This window comes from Macaca fascicularis, chromosome 13 (assembly GCF_037993035.2).
Source record: "Macaca fascicularis isolate 582-1 chromosome 13, T2T-MFA8v1.1".
In the NCBI taxonomy this organism is placed as follows: Eukaryota; Metazoa; Chordata; class Mammalia; order Primates; family Cercopithecidae; genus Macaca; species Macaca fascicularis.
The window spans coordinates 2,580,877-2,594,150 of NC_088387.1; the positions used below are offsets into that span (position 1 = coordinate 2,580,877).

Genomic DNA, 13,274 nt, shown 5'->3' on the forward strand with positions numbered 1-13,274 from the left:
CTCAGTGGGGGAGCTTTTGAGCCAGGATGAGCCAGGAAAAGGAATTTCACAAGATAATGTCATCAGTTAAGGCAGGAACTGGCCATCTGGATGTGTACACACAGGTCACAGGGGATATGATGGCTTAGCTTTGGCTCAGAGGCCTGACATTCCTGTCTTCTTATATTAATAAGAAAAATAAAACAAAATAGTGTTGAAGTGTTGGGGTGGCTAAAATTTTTGGGGGTGGTATGGAGAGATAATGGGCGATGTTTCTCAGGGCTACTTCAAGCGGGATTAGGGGCGGCGTGGGAACCTAGAGTGGGAGAGATTAGGCTGAAGGAAGATTTTGTGGTAAGAGGCGATATTGTGGGGTTGTTAGAAGGAGCAGTTGTCATATAGAATGATTGGTGATGGGCTGGATGCAGTTTTGTATAAATTGAAAAACTACACGGAAGACACAAGATCCGAATAAGAGAAGGAGAAAAAACAGGTATCAAAGGACTAAGAATTGGGAGGACCTAGGACATCTAATTAGAGAGAACCTAACGGGGTTCATTGTAATTACTTGCTTGGTTGGTGAGTTTTCAGGCTGTAAGTTTTTGGGGTGCAGTCCAAGTTGGTCTGGTATCTGGAATGAGACTGGGACCTAATAAAAAGGAGTGTCCACACAGGAGCTCAAATGGGCTGGAACCTGTAGCATTCCGTGGAGAGGCATGAATTCTGAGAAGGGAAAGTGGTAAAAGTATTGTCTAGTCCTTTTTAAGTTGGTGACTGAGCTTGGTGAGGTGTGTTTTTAAAAGACCGTTAGTCCATTCTACCTTTCCTGAAGATTGAGGATGGTAAAGGATGTAAAGGTTTCACTGAATACCGAGAGCCTGAGAAACTGCTTGGGTGATTTGACTAGTAAAGACTGGTCCGTTATCAGACTGTATAGAGGTGGGAAGGCCAAACCGAGGAATTATGTCTGACAGAGGGGAAGAAATGACTGCGGTGGCCTTCTCAGACCCTGTGGGAAAGGCCTCTACCCATCCAGTGAAAGTGTCTACCCAGACCAGGAGGTATTTTAGTTTCCTGACTCGAGGCATGTGAATAAAGTCAATTTGCCCATCCTGGGTTTGGGGCAAATCCCCGAGCTTAATGTGTAGGGAAGGGAGGGGGCCTGAGAAATTCCTGAGGAGTAGAATAGCAGACGGAACACTGAGAAGTGATTTTCTTGAGGATAGATTTCCATGATGGAAAGGAAATGAGAGGTTCTAAGAGACAGGCTAGTGGCTTGTAACCTAGATGGAAGAGGTTATGAAATGACGACAGAGTAGAATGGGCCTGTGATCCTGGAAGGAGATATTTTCCTTGGTCTAAGAACCATTTGCCGTGTGTGGGAAGAGATTGATAAGTGGAAGTTTCAGAGGGGGAGTAGGTGGGAGTGACTGATGTGAAGGAGGAAAACTGCCATGAGGGATAGAAGTTGGAATGCTAGCTGCTTTTTTAGCTACCTTATCAGCATAAGTGTTGCCTTGAGCGATGGTAGGGGGAGGAAAACAGATTTTGGAAGTTATGAGAACTGTAGAGAGTGAGTTGAGCATAGTTTGCGATTTTTAGGGCCTCTAAAAGTATTAAAGCAGCGGCAGCCGCTGCGCGCAGACATGAGGGCTGGGCTAAAACAGTAAGGTCAAGTTGTTTGGACAGAAAGGCTACAGGTCACGGTCCTGGCTCTTGTGTAAGAATTCTGACTGCACTAACCATGCCTAGGAAGGAAAGGAATTGTTTTGTAGAAGGGATTGGGGTTTGGGAGATGAGCCGAACACCATCAGCAGGGAGAGCACGTGCGTTTTTATGAGAATTATGCCGAGATAGGTAACAGATGAGGAAGAAATCTGGGCTTGACTGAAGTAATGGGGGCTGTCTGTGAAGCCTTGTGGCCGTACAGCCCAGGTAATTTGCTGAGCCTGATGGGTGTCAGGGTCAGTCCAAGTGAAAGCGAAGAGAGGCTGGGATGAAGGGTGCAAAGGAATAATAAAGAAAGTATGTTTGAGATCCAGAACAGAATAATGGGTTGTGGAGGGGGGTATTGAGGATAGGAGAGTATATGGGTTTGGCACCACGGGGTGGACAGGCAAGACAATTTGGTTGATAAGGCGCAGATCCTGAACTAACCTGTAAGCCTTGTCTGGTTTTAGGACAGGTAAAATGGGGGAATTGTAAGGGGAGTTTACAGGCTTTAAAAGGCCATGTTGTAGCAGGTGAGTGATAACAGGCTTTAACCCTTTTAAAGCGTGCTGCGGGATGGGATATTGGCGTTGAGCGGGGTAAGGGTGATTAGGTTTTAATGGGATGGTAAGGGGTGATTGATCGGTCACCAAGGAGGGGTAGAGGTGTCCTATACTTGTGGTTTAAGTGGGGGAGATACAAGGGGAGGATGCGAAGGAGGCTTTGAACTGGGGGAAAAGGTGGCAATGAGGTGTGGCTGTAGCCTAGGAATAGTCAGGGAAACAGATATTTTAGTTAAAATGTCTTGGCTTAATAAGGGAGCTGGGCAGGTGGGGATAACTAAAAAGGAGTGTATTAAAGAATCTTGTCCAAGTTGGCACCAGAGTGGGGGAATTTTAAGAGGTTTAGAAGCCTGACTGTCAATACCCACAACAGTTATGGAGGCAAGGCAAACAGGCCTTTGAAAAGAAGGTAATGTGGAGTGGGCGGCCTCCTTAATGATTAAGAAGGGGACGGACTTACCTTCCATGTGAGAGTTACCTAGAGCGTCTGTGATGGTCCTGTAGGCTTCCAAGGCAATGGGGCAGCGTCAATCTTCAGCCACTAAGCCGAGAAGATCTGGGAAGGAGTCAGTCAGAGAGCCTTGGGCCAGAGTTCCAGGGCCTCTGGAAGTGGCTGCCAGGTGAGTTGAATAGTCTGATTTTCAGTGGGTTCCTGCATAGAAGGGACATGGCTTAGGAGGAATCCTGGGCTGCGGACATTGCTTGGCCTAGTGGCCAGATTTCTGGCACTTGTAGCAAGCTCCTGGGGGAGGCAGTCCTGGGGGAGGCAGTCCTGGGGGAATGCCTGGGTGCTGCAGTTCAGGCATTTGGAAGTTCTTGTGTGCTGGAGTGTGGGTTTTCTCTCACAGTGGAGGCAAGGAACTGCAACTCAGAAATACATTGCTACTTGGCTGCCTCTGCTTTATTATTGTATACCTTGAAGGTGAGGTTAATTAAGTCCGCTTGTAGGGTTTGAGGGCCAGAATTTAATTTTTGGGCTTTTATTTAATGTCGGGAGTGGACTGGGTAATAAAATGTATATTGAGAATAAGATGGCCTTTTGACCTTTTAGGGTCTAGGGCTATAAAGCATCTCAGGGTTGCTGCCAAATGAGCCATGAACTGGGCTGGATTTTTCATATTTGATGAAAAAGAGCCTACATGCTAACTGATTTGGGAGAGGTCGGATTAAAAAAAAGGAGCATTAACCTTGACTATGTCTTTAGCTCCAGTTACCTTTTTAAGAGGAAATTGCTGGGCGGGTGCGGGAGGGCTGGTCACGGAAGGAGACTGTAAGCCAGACCAGGTGTGAGGAGTGGAGGTGATAAAAGGATTATAGGGTGGGGGAGGGGAGACTGAGGAAAAATTGGGACCTAGCTCAGCCTAGTGAGGAGGGGAGAGGTCAGATGGGTCTGTAGAAAAGGAAGATTAGAAAGACTCAGCGACGCTTGGGGTTGGGACTGAGGGGACAGGCAGGAGGGAAAGAAGGAAGATTTGGGACGAGTTGCATTTGGAACAGAGACTAGGGAAGGACCGATGTGTAAAAGAATGCCTGAACGTCAGGCACCTCAGACCGTTTGCCCATTTTCCAACAAGAATTATTTAGATCTTGTAGGATGGAAAAATTGAAAGTGCCGTTTTCTGGCTCTTTGGAACTACTGTCGAGTTTGTACTGGGGTCAAGTGGCATTGTAGAAGAAAATAAGGCATTTAGGTTTTAGGTCACGTGTGAGTTGAAGAGGTTTTAAGTTCTTGAGAACACAGGCTGAGGGAGGAGGAGGAGGAATGGAGGGTGGAAGGTTGCCCATAGTGAAGGAGGAAAGTCCAGAGAAAAGAGAGAATAGAGACATGGAGAGAAGGGGTTGGGGGGTTCTTGCCCTCCAGAAAAGCGGGAAAGGGGTTGGGACTTGGAGATAAGGGGTTTGGGGTTCTTGCCCTCTAGAAAAGCGGGAAAGGGGTCAGGATGTGGAGATAAGGGGTCGGGTGGTTCTTGCCCCCAAGAAAAGCAGAGAGAAGTGGTCAAGACATGGAGAAAAAGGGTCAGGGGGTTCTGGCCCCGAGAAAAGCAGAGAAGGGGTAGAGACAGAGAAGGGGTTGGGGGGTTCTTGCCCCCCAAAAAAGCAGTACTTGCTGCTAAGGGTGAAGGACCAAGGCAGGCATCCCCACGTTGTCAGACACCTCTGAAATGTGGGTGAATAATCAGGCAGGCATCCCCGTGTGATTAAACACCAAGGGAAGAATGTTTTCCCGAGTCCGTGACCAGCCCCATGGTTTTGGGTCCACGGATAAAACGCATCTCCTTTGTCTCTACCAGAAAAGGAAAGGAACTGAAATTAAGAGAAGGGAAAGATTGAAATGTGGCGCCAAGATTGAAAGGAGAAAGAGGTTGAGGGATAGTGAGAGAGGTTGGAGAAGACAGTCAAAAAGAGGCTGCTTACCGAATTTAAAAGTGGTGAGATGTTCCTTGGGCTGGTGGGTCTGAGGACCTGAGGTCGTAGGTGGATCTTTCTCACGGAGCAAAAAGCAGGAGGACAGGGGATTGATCTCCCAAGGGAGGTCCCCCATCCGAGTCACGGTGCCAAAATGTCATGCGCGTCTGTGTGAAGAGACCACCAAACAGGCTTTGTGAGAGCAATAAAGCTTTTTAATCACCTGGGTGCAGGCGGGCTGAGTCCGAAAAGAGAGTCAGAGAAGGGAGATAGGGATGGGGCTGTTTTATAGCATTTGGGTAGGTAAAGGAAAATTACAGTCAAAGAGGGGTTGTTCTCTGGCGGGCAGGGGTGGGGGGGTCACAAGGTGCTCAGTGGGGGAGCTTTTGAGCCAGGATGAGCCAGGAAAAGGAATTTCACAAGGTAATGTCATCAGTTAAGGCAGGAACCGGCCATCTGGATGTGTACGTGCAGGTCACAGGGGATACGATGGCTTAGCTTTGGCTCAGAGGCCTGACACTTCCCTTTTCTCTGCCTTCTCAGCAGCATCTGTTAGTTTTTCTTTCTGATAATAGCCCTCCTAACAGGGTAAGATGGCATCTCATTCTTCAGTGTAGGTGCTCATCACAGTCGCTGGGGAGCTTGTTGATGATAGGGAGGCCAGGCTTCACCTTGCAGCCTCATTCCCTGTCATAGAGCGGTCCGGAAATATGCATTTTTCCCATCACTTTGCATAATAACTGCCCAGAGAGCTTGATTGAAATGCTAATTTTATAGCCACAGCCCCAGGAATTCTAATTTTCAGGTTCTGTGAAGGGCTAGGAATTTTCGTTATTAACAAGACGTTGGGACTCTAAGGACCATTGCTGTGGCTGCTCTTACAGCACTTTGAAATCTTTTAACATAAGGTATACGGCTCCCATTCTGGGTCCTGAGCCCCTAAGTACAGAAGGGGGCTCCCTCCTCTAACCTCACTAGTTGAAAGAGGCAACTGGCCAGTCACCTCTCTTGCTATTCTCGGCTTAGCTCATCTGGGACATGCTAGAGCCCAGGGAAAAATTTCCTGTGAGAGAAACTGTGGTTTAGCTACCTAACGAGGCCGTGCAGTGCGTGGAGGCGGGTTTTGCAGAAAAGGATGAGGCATTGATCCTCCTGTCCACGCTCTGGGCCTTTGCAGGCAGGTGTAACCCAGCACGAGTAGTGCCCCTGCCTTCTCCACTCCCTGCCTGGACACTCCATGGCTTCTGGTTGCTCTTGGTGTACCTTTGGCTGTGGGGCCCCAGCTGGAGGGCAGTTATTCTCCAGCTGCAAGTGGCATGTCCTGAGTGTCTCAGGTTGTAGGAGGCTGCCTGGTCTGGTGACCCTCCAGCTGGACTCGGGCTTCTCCTGTGCCAGAGGCTGTGTCTGGGTAGAACCACCAGTCCAAGCACAGCGCTGTGCTCTAAGGCTCAAACAGCCTGTCATAATGCTGAACTGCTCCTGCACAAACGAGACTGTATCAGCCAGAGGCAATTTCTGCCCTGCTCTCTTTTCTAATCTAGAAAACAGATCAGAGAGTGGGAAGTCCTGGGCGCCAAAGGCCTTGACACTCAGGGCATGGGGCCTGCTGGGGCGAAACTTACCCATCTCCCCTCCTTGCCCTGCAGGACAAGGGAGCTGGACATTTCAGCTCCGGATGAAGCTCCTGCAGGAGCTGGGAATGGCCAGGCTAAGAGTTCACTGGCTTTAGGAAGGGCCACCAGAATGAGGCTGACCTTTTAATTGCCGTCAAGTCATTATTCCAGTCTTGCCTGAAACCCTTTAGGAAGAGACTGAGGCTTTCCATAGCTGAGGTGGGTTCCCTAGACTTCTCCCACCGTTTCCATCCTAAGCGGTGCTTCGGGATTTTCTCTGAGTTGAGTGTGTGGTGCTAGGCAGAGATGGAACTCCTGCGGGGCTGGAGGAGCATTACTTGTGACTTCCTCTGCCCGCCTGAAAGAAACGTCCTGCTCTTTATGGACTTGTTGGATTCCAGTTAAGTGGCTTTGAGGGTGTGACTTAGCCCGTCACCCCGTGCACTACACCAGTGCTTGCAAACTTTCCTGTGCCTGTCAGCCCCCTGGGGACCCTGTTAAATGGATATTTGGACTCCACAGGGCTGGGTGGGGGCCTGGGAGTGTGTATTCCTAACCTGCTGCTCCTCGGACTATGCTTTGAAGAGACAGGTCCTAAAAACTTGTCCACACAGGAAGCTTCTTATTCGTGCCTAAGCTTGGCTCCTGGGAAAGTGTGTGTTTGCTGAGTTAAAGTTGACTGGTACGCATCAGCAGCAGGCAGATGAGGCAAGTGCTGTCTGTGTCATGAGCTGTCCTCCCTGAACCCACAGAGCTGATGGGTGCTACTGGGGCCCCTCATTAGACCCCTGGCTTGGTTAAGCTGTGTTGACATGATGGAACCCTGGGAACAAGAGAAAGAATATAAGCATAGAGTGTCATTTTCCCAGAACCAGGAAATACCATTTGGTTGAGCTAATTTACCCTCTAATGAAAGGATGAGTTGTCAGTTAAAATCCCACATCATTCACAATTCTCTGTGCTATTCTGCCTCCCTGTCTTTTGCTTGTGGAACTGACAAGGTGCAAGGAGAAATAGTGACCGTGGCTAAGAAGATGAAGATGCCCAGTGCCTCAGAAGAGCGCGTTCAGTCCCAGGAGAAGTAACAGGCATGCATGGACACCTGCGTCCCACCTTCCTGATGAGCGTCTCTTCATGTTTCAGATTCCACGCATTCGCTGAGAGAACAGAGTGTGTAGAATTTCCTGCATTCTCCACGAAGGATGGTGTCGATGTGATGACTTGGAATTCAAGGAAACTGAAAGGAAAACTCCCTCCAGGTACCTGGAATCCAGCAGAAGTGGTGTAGCTATGTCCCGAATAGCCTCAGATGACGTGGATCATTAGGAAGTAAAGTACAAGGGAGAGACTCCCCGTGTCTTTTGTATAATATTATTAATGTGGTGCAAGAGTGGAGTTAATGGATATTAGTGGTGAATTTGTCAGCCTAGCAACCGGGCATAAGTTTACAACCCAGGGAAATGGCCTAAGGGATGTGTGTTTACGAACTTGAGAACCTGCTGGAGATGTGGCCCTGGGCATGTCAATGCCGGAGTTCGTTCTCGGCAAGGCAGAGCCACTCTGCTGTGTGGATTAGTTGGGAGGCTGCAGAGAGGGTGTCTGCGGTTCTTGGGGGGGTTTCTGCTGTCCTCCCTGTGATGAAAGCAGGGCCTGTGGATGCAGCTTAAGAGACTGGCCTGTCCCTTGTGAGGGCCGAGGCTGCACAGGAACCTTTATGGAGGCGGAATGAACTTCCCCTTTCATTCAACGAATGTGATCAGAGAACTTAATGAGGACAGAGAATGAGGTCACCAAATCAGTGAGAAATAGGCTGTGGTTCAGAAAAACACTGGAAGGTTACTCAGAAAGCCAGGAGATGGGAGTTTCTTTTAAGCTGATGCAATTGCAAAGTGCTGAAGACTGAATAAACCCCACTGAGAAAAGGAGGGAAGGAAGCCCCCTGTTCGATTGTTGGGTGAAGTGACCTGGTGGGTTGTTAGAAGTCTAAGAAACCCCACCCCCACTCCCCCGCTTTTTAAGTTATCACACAGATTTCTAGCTTCATTATAAGGCAGAGGCTGCTCCTTAGGGATGAGAGAGAAGTTGTAGCAACAGCCGCTTGAAAGATTTATGTAATGGTGCCGCAGAGGTTCCCAGGAGGAGGTTAGGTTGTCAGATGTAGTTAAAAGTGAGGATGAGTCATGAGCCTGTTCCTGACACACACTTTGCAGATTCAAATTCTTGGTGTCCAAGCAGAGGAGGCAAGAGGTTCCCGTAGAGTTCACTGGAGGCACTACTTCACGTAACAGACACCTTTGTTCCAGTTATGAAAGGGACATCTCCAGAGAATTTGCGAAAATGCCAATATATAGGCAAGATCGATGCTAATCTAAGAAGAAATTAATTCAGGATGTATATCATGCCTATTGAAAGTATTTCACAAGATTAACCCTAGTGGGCAATGATTTAATCAGGGCAAAGAATGTGAGATGTTACCAGCAACCCAAGGTGGGCCAATTACTGGAAAGGGGGTTTAGTCTTGGTCTCTGGATTCCTTGGCAACTTAGTTATAAAGGGAAATACAAACTGCATAGCTTGCATGTTCAGCAACTACCATCTTACTAACCTTTTGAAGCATGCAAATTACATACAAAAACACTTTTCTTAGAACAAAACGCTTGGCATGGATTGCTGTTCTCAGTCCATTTCAGTGATCACATCTGAATCTGGGGGGAGAATCCCAAATCCTAAGTACATGAATCTTGTCTCCTCTGTCCATCACAGTGTCCCAGAAATGCCAACATTTCAAAGCCTACCTCTCCCACTCAAACTGCCCAGAAACCTTGACAGACTGTTTTGATTTGGAAAATGTGTGATTTCCCACCTCACCTGGGCCTCAGAGGCAGGTTTCTTCCCGTTACCTGATCACGTCTCTCTCCGTTGCCACATCAGCTGCTTCAAGCTTTTTCCAGCATCACTTTTCTCAGGCCACCCTCTTGTTTGGTGGGGGAGTGACTTCTTACATTATTTCCCCCTCTATTGTATAGAAAATAGAGACTCTCAAGTAAGGCATTGGAGAAGCATAGCGCAGAGGACTTTGCTGGCAATCTGAAGGAATTTCCTGCTATTATTGACTTTTTGGATTCCAGGTAACAGGCTTTCGGGGTGTGACTTACCACGACACCATGCTCTGTACCAATACAAAAAAAAAGAAACTCTGCAGTTAAGATAAAGAATGTTTTTTTAAAAATGATAGTAAATCATATGTACCCTAAATGTGCTATCTGAACCACTCTTAAGCTGAGAGTTCAGTAGTGTTAAGGACATTCCCATTGCTGTACACCCATCACCACCCTTTCCATCTTCCCAAACTGAAACCCTGTGCCCATCAAACAGTAGCTTCCGATGTCTGCATCTGTTCCTGCTGCTAGAGTAAAATATCCTAGACTGGGTAATTTATAAAGAGAAACTTACTTCTCACAGTTCTGGAGGCTGGCAAATCGGAGATCAGGGCACGAGCAGATTTGGTGTCTGGTGAAGGCTCACTCTGCTTCCCAGACTGTGCCTTGCTGCTGTATCTTTGGGAGGGGAGGAATGCTGTGCCCGCACAAGGCAGAGGAGATGAAAGGGCCAAAAAAAAAAAAAAAAAAAAAGTGAACTGGACACTCCCTTCAGCCTCTTTTATAAGAGCACTAATCTTATTCAGGAGGGCTCCATCCTTATGACTTAATTACTTCCCCAAAGGCCCCACTCTTAATACTGTAACATTGGGTATTAGGTTCCAATGTATGAATTTTGGAGGGACACATATATTCAAATCACAGCACCCCATTTGTCCCACCCTCACCCCTAGCAACCGACCTTCTACTTACTTTCTGTCTCCTTTCTGAATGTGACTACTGTAGGTATCTCATAAATAAGTGCAATTATACAGTATTTGTCTTTCTGCCACTGGCCTATTTCACTTAGCATAATGTTCTCAAGTTTCATCTATGTTGTAATATGTGCCAGAATTTCCTTCCTTTTGAAGGCAGATAATATTCCACCGTGTGGATGTGCCACATCTCGTTCACTCATTCATCATGGATGCGCCACATCTCGTTCACTCATTCATCATGGATGTGCCACATCTTGTTCACTCATTCATCATGGATGTGCCACATCTCGTTCACTCATTCATCATGGATGCGCCACATCTCGTTCACTCATTCATCATGGATGCGCCACATCTCGTTCACTCATTCATCATGGATGCGCCACATCTCGTTCACTCATTCATCATGGATGCGCCACATCTCGTTCACTCATTCATCATGGATGCGCCACATCTCTCATTCACTCATTCATCGTGGATGCGCCACATCTCGTTCACTCATTCATCGTGGATGCGCCACATCTCGTTCACTCATTCATCATGGATGCGCCACATCTCGTTCACTCATTCATCGTGGATGCGCCACATCTCGTTCACTCATTCATCGTGGATGCGCCACATCTCGTTCACTCATTCATCATGGATGCGCCACATCTCGTTCACTCATTCATCATGGATGTGCCACATCTCGTTCACTCATTCGTCATGGATGCGCCACATCTCGTTCACTCATTCATCATGGATGTGCCACATCTTGTTCACTCATTCATCCACCAACGGACTCCTGGGTTGCTTCTACCTTTTGTCTGTTGGGAATAATGTTATGAACACGGGTGTACAAAATATCTCTGAGATTCTGCTTTTCATTCTTTGGGATATATACTCAGAATGGAAGTTCTGAATCCTATATGGGGATTCTGTTTTTAATTTTTTTCCAGAAACCTTCACACTGTTTTCCATAGCGGCTATACCATTTTACATTCCTACCAACAGTGCACAAATTTCACTCATCCTGGCCAGCACTTGTTATTTTCTCTGTTTTTGATAGTAGCCATCCTAATGGGTGTGAGGCAATATCTCATTGTGGTTTTAATTTGGATTTCCCTACTGATTCATTATTTTGAGCAGCTTTTCATGTGCTTGTTGAAATTTTGACACAATATTTTAAAAAGCCAGAGTTAATGCCGCAAAAATCCATGATGATGAAAATATCACAATTTCAAATAAAGACGGGTTCCAACAAGACTCTGTGAGGCCATATTGGAGCCTGAGGCAAGAGGAGAAACGTGTGCCTCTATATATATGCTGTTATTTATTATTTGTAATGATAATTTGTTTCTAGGTTATTAAGTTAAAAAATCTTGAACAATTAAAATGTGTATTAATGCACTATTTTAAGTATTTTGGGAGTACATATCTCTCGCTAAAGTTTTTATTCATCACACATACTTTCAAAGTTACTTTCTCACATTTCTTATAATTTACAACTCTGAGTTGAAAATGAAGTAAGAACTAGACTTAGAACATCCTTTTTTTTTTGAGAGGGAGTCTCGCTCTGTCTCCCAGGCTGGAGTGCAGTGGCCGGATCTCGGCTCACTGCAAGCTCCGCCTCCCGGGTTCCCGCCATTCTCCTGCCTCAGCCTCCTGAGTAGCTGGGACTACAGGCGCCTGCTACCACGCCCGGATAATTTTTTTGTACTTTTTTTTAGTAGAGGCGGGGTTTCACCGTGTTAGCCAGGATGGTCTCGATCTCCTGACCTCGTGATCCGCCCGTCTCGGCCTCCAAAAGTGCTGGGATTACAGGCTTGAGCCACCGCGCCCGGCCAACTTTTTAATTTTCTAGAATTTTTTTCAACTAATGTTCTGGGAACAAATTACCCATTGCAAATCCATGCCATCATGTGTGCAGGGGTGCATACCGCATTGCTCCCCTTCGCCTCGGGCTCCAACACGGCTCCTACTCAGCAGGGCTCCCGCCTTCTAACCCCATCCACTTCCCCCTTCCACATGCACCTCGTTTTCAAGCTCTGTCTGAACGTCTGCCATCTCTTGGGCCATATGCACCTGCTCTCACGTAAGCTCTGGAAGATGCTCCTTTGCTTCCCTGCTTCCTTCCATGTAAACATTACCTTTCTGGGAAGCATTCCGTGGCCAGTGTCTCCCGTCTGCCCTTTTAGGCTGCTTGTTGAGGCATCTGCTGCAGCATACCAGCCATAGACAGGACAGTACCTTTTAGTGGTAATTTGGGAAGGTCCAGAAACCGGAGCAGGCAAGAATGTCTGTTCACAAACTCCCGAATGCTAGAGAGATCCATTAGAAATTCCGTAATTGTATTTTTTCATGAGCTCGCCCGCATTTTCTTACACACTGGGGGAGAACGTGCAGAATTCCTGTCTTCCCCTGCTGCGTATGCCCCCTGAGCCCAGGAAGCACAGAGTGATGACAAAGGAAATGTGTGTGGGCGGGAGTGCAGATCTCATAATGTCTTATGACATAGTCTCCACCATCCGTGCTCCTTAAGCAAATCTTAATGTTTCTAGAAAGGAATAACTACTCACCTGCGTGAGGGTGGGGCTCGGTTGCTGGCCTGCACTGGGCTCCCAGGCCCTTGGTGCAGCTACCTGGCCGGGTGGTCAGAATCCCAGGGCCCCAAAAGCTGGATGCCCGGACGTGGGCACGTGGCAGTCGTCTCACCTTTTACTGCCAGGGATGACTGCCTGCCTCAGAGATTCTGCTTCCTCCCAGCGCTGACCCGTCCCATCCGGGAATGCTCCCCCAGCCTCAGATGAGCTCCCCTCCCTGGTGAGAGCAGGATCTTTGGCTTGGATTTACGGAGTGTTGGAAGTTTAGTCTGGCAGATGCTGCTGACTGGAAGCTGCCACTTGTCTTTTAAGCCTCTGTTCCTTGTACCTGTCCTTCCCCTTGTTTCAGCCCAGAGTTGGCTGGGTCCCTGCCGCTGTTCCCACTCCTGGGGCATTGAGCGGGGGAGGTGGGTGCTCTGTTGAGGAGCCAGCATCTTCCCTCCCATACTTCTCTGCGTGAGGGCGTTCCTGCCTCTTTCTCTCTTTATGAGGGTCTTGGCTGTCTGCTGGAGAGGGTCAGGGGCACCAATGGAATACAGATTATTATGGGACCAGAGCGATGCTCCCT

At 47.8% G+C, this 13,274-nt stretch overlaps 1 protein-coding gene across 1 annotated transcript in view; it reads left to right on the forward strand.

Annotated features, from left to right (window-relative positions):
* The window catches only part of VWA3B (von Willebrand factor A domain containing 3B), a 236,023-nt gene that overhangs the window by 42,934 nt on the left and 179,815 nt on the right, over positions 1-13,274 (forward strand). The window contains 1 exon segment of the mRNA XM_005575037.5: positions 7,415-7,530. Within this exon segment, the coding sequence (XP_005575094.3) occupies positions 7,415-7,530 (116 nt within the window).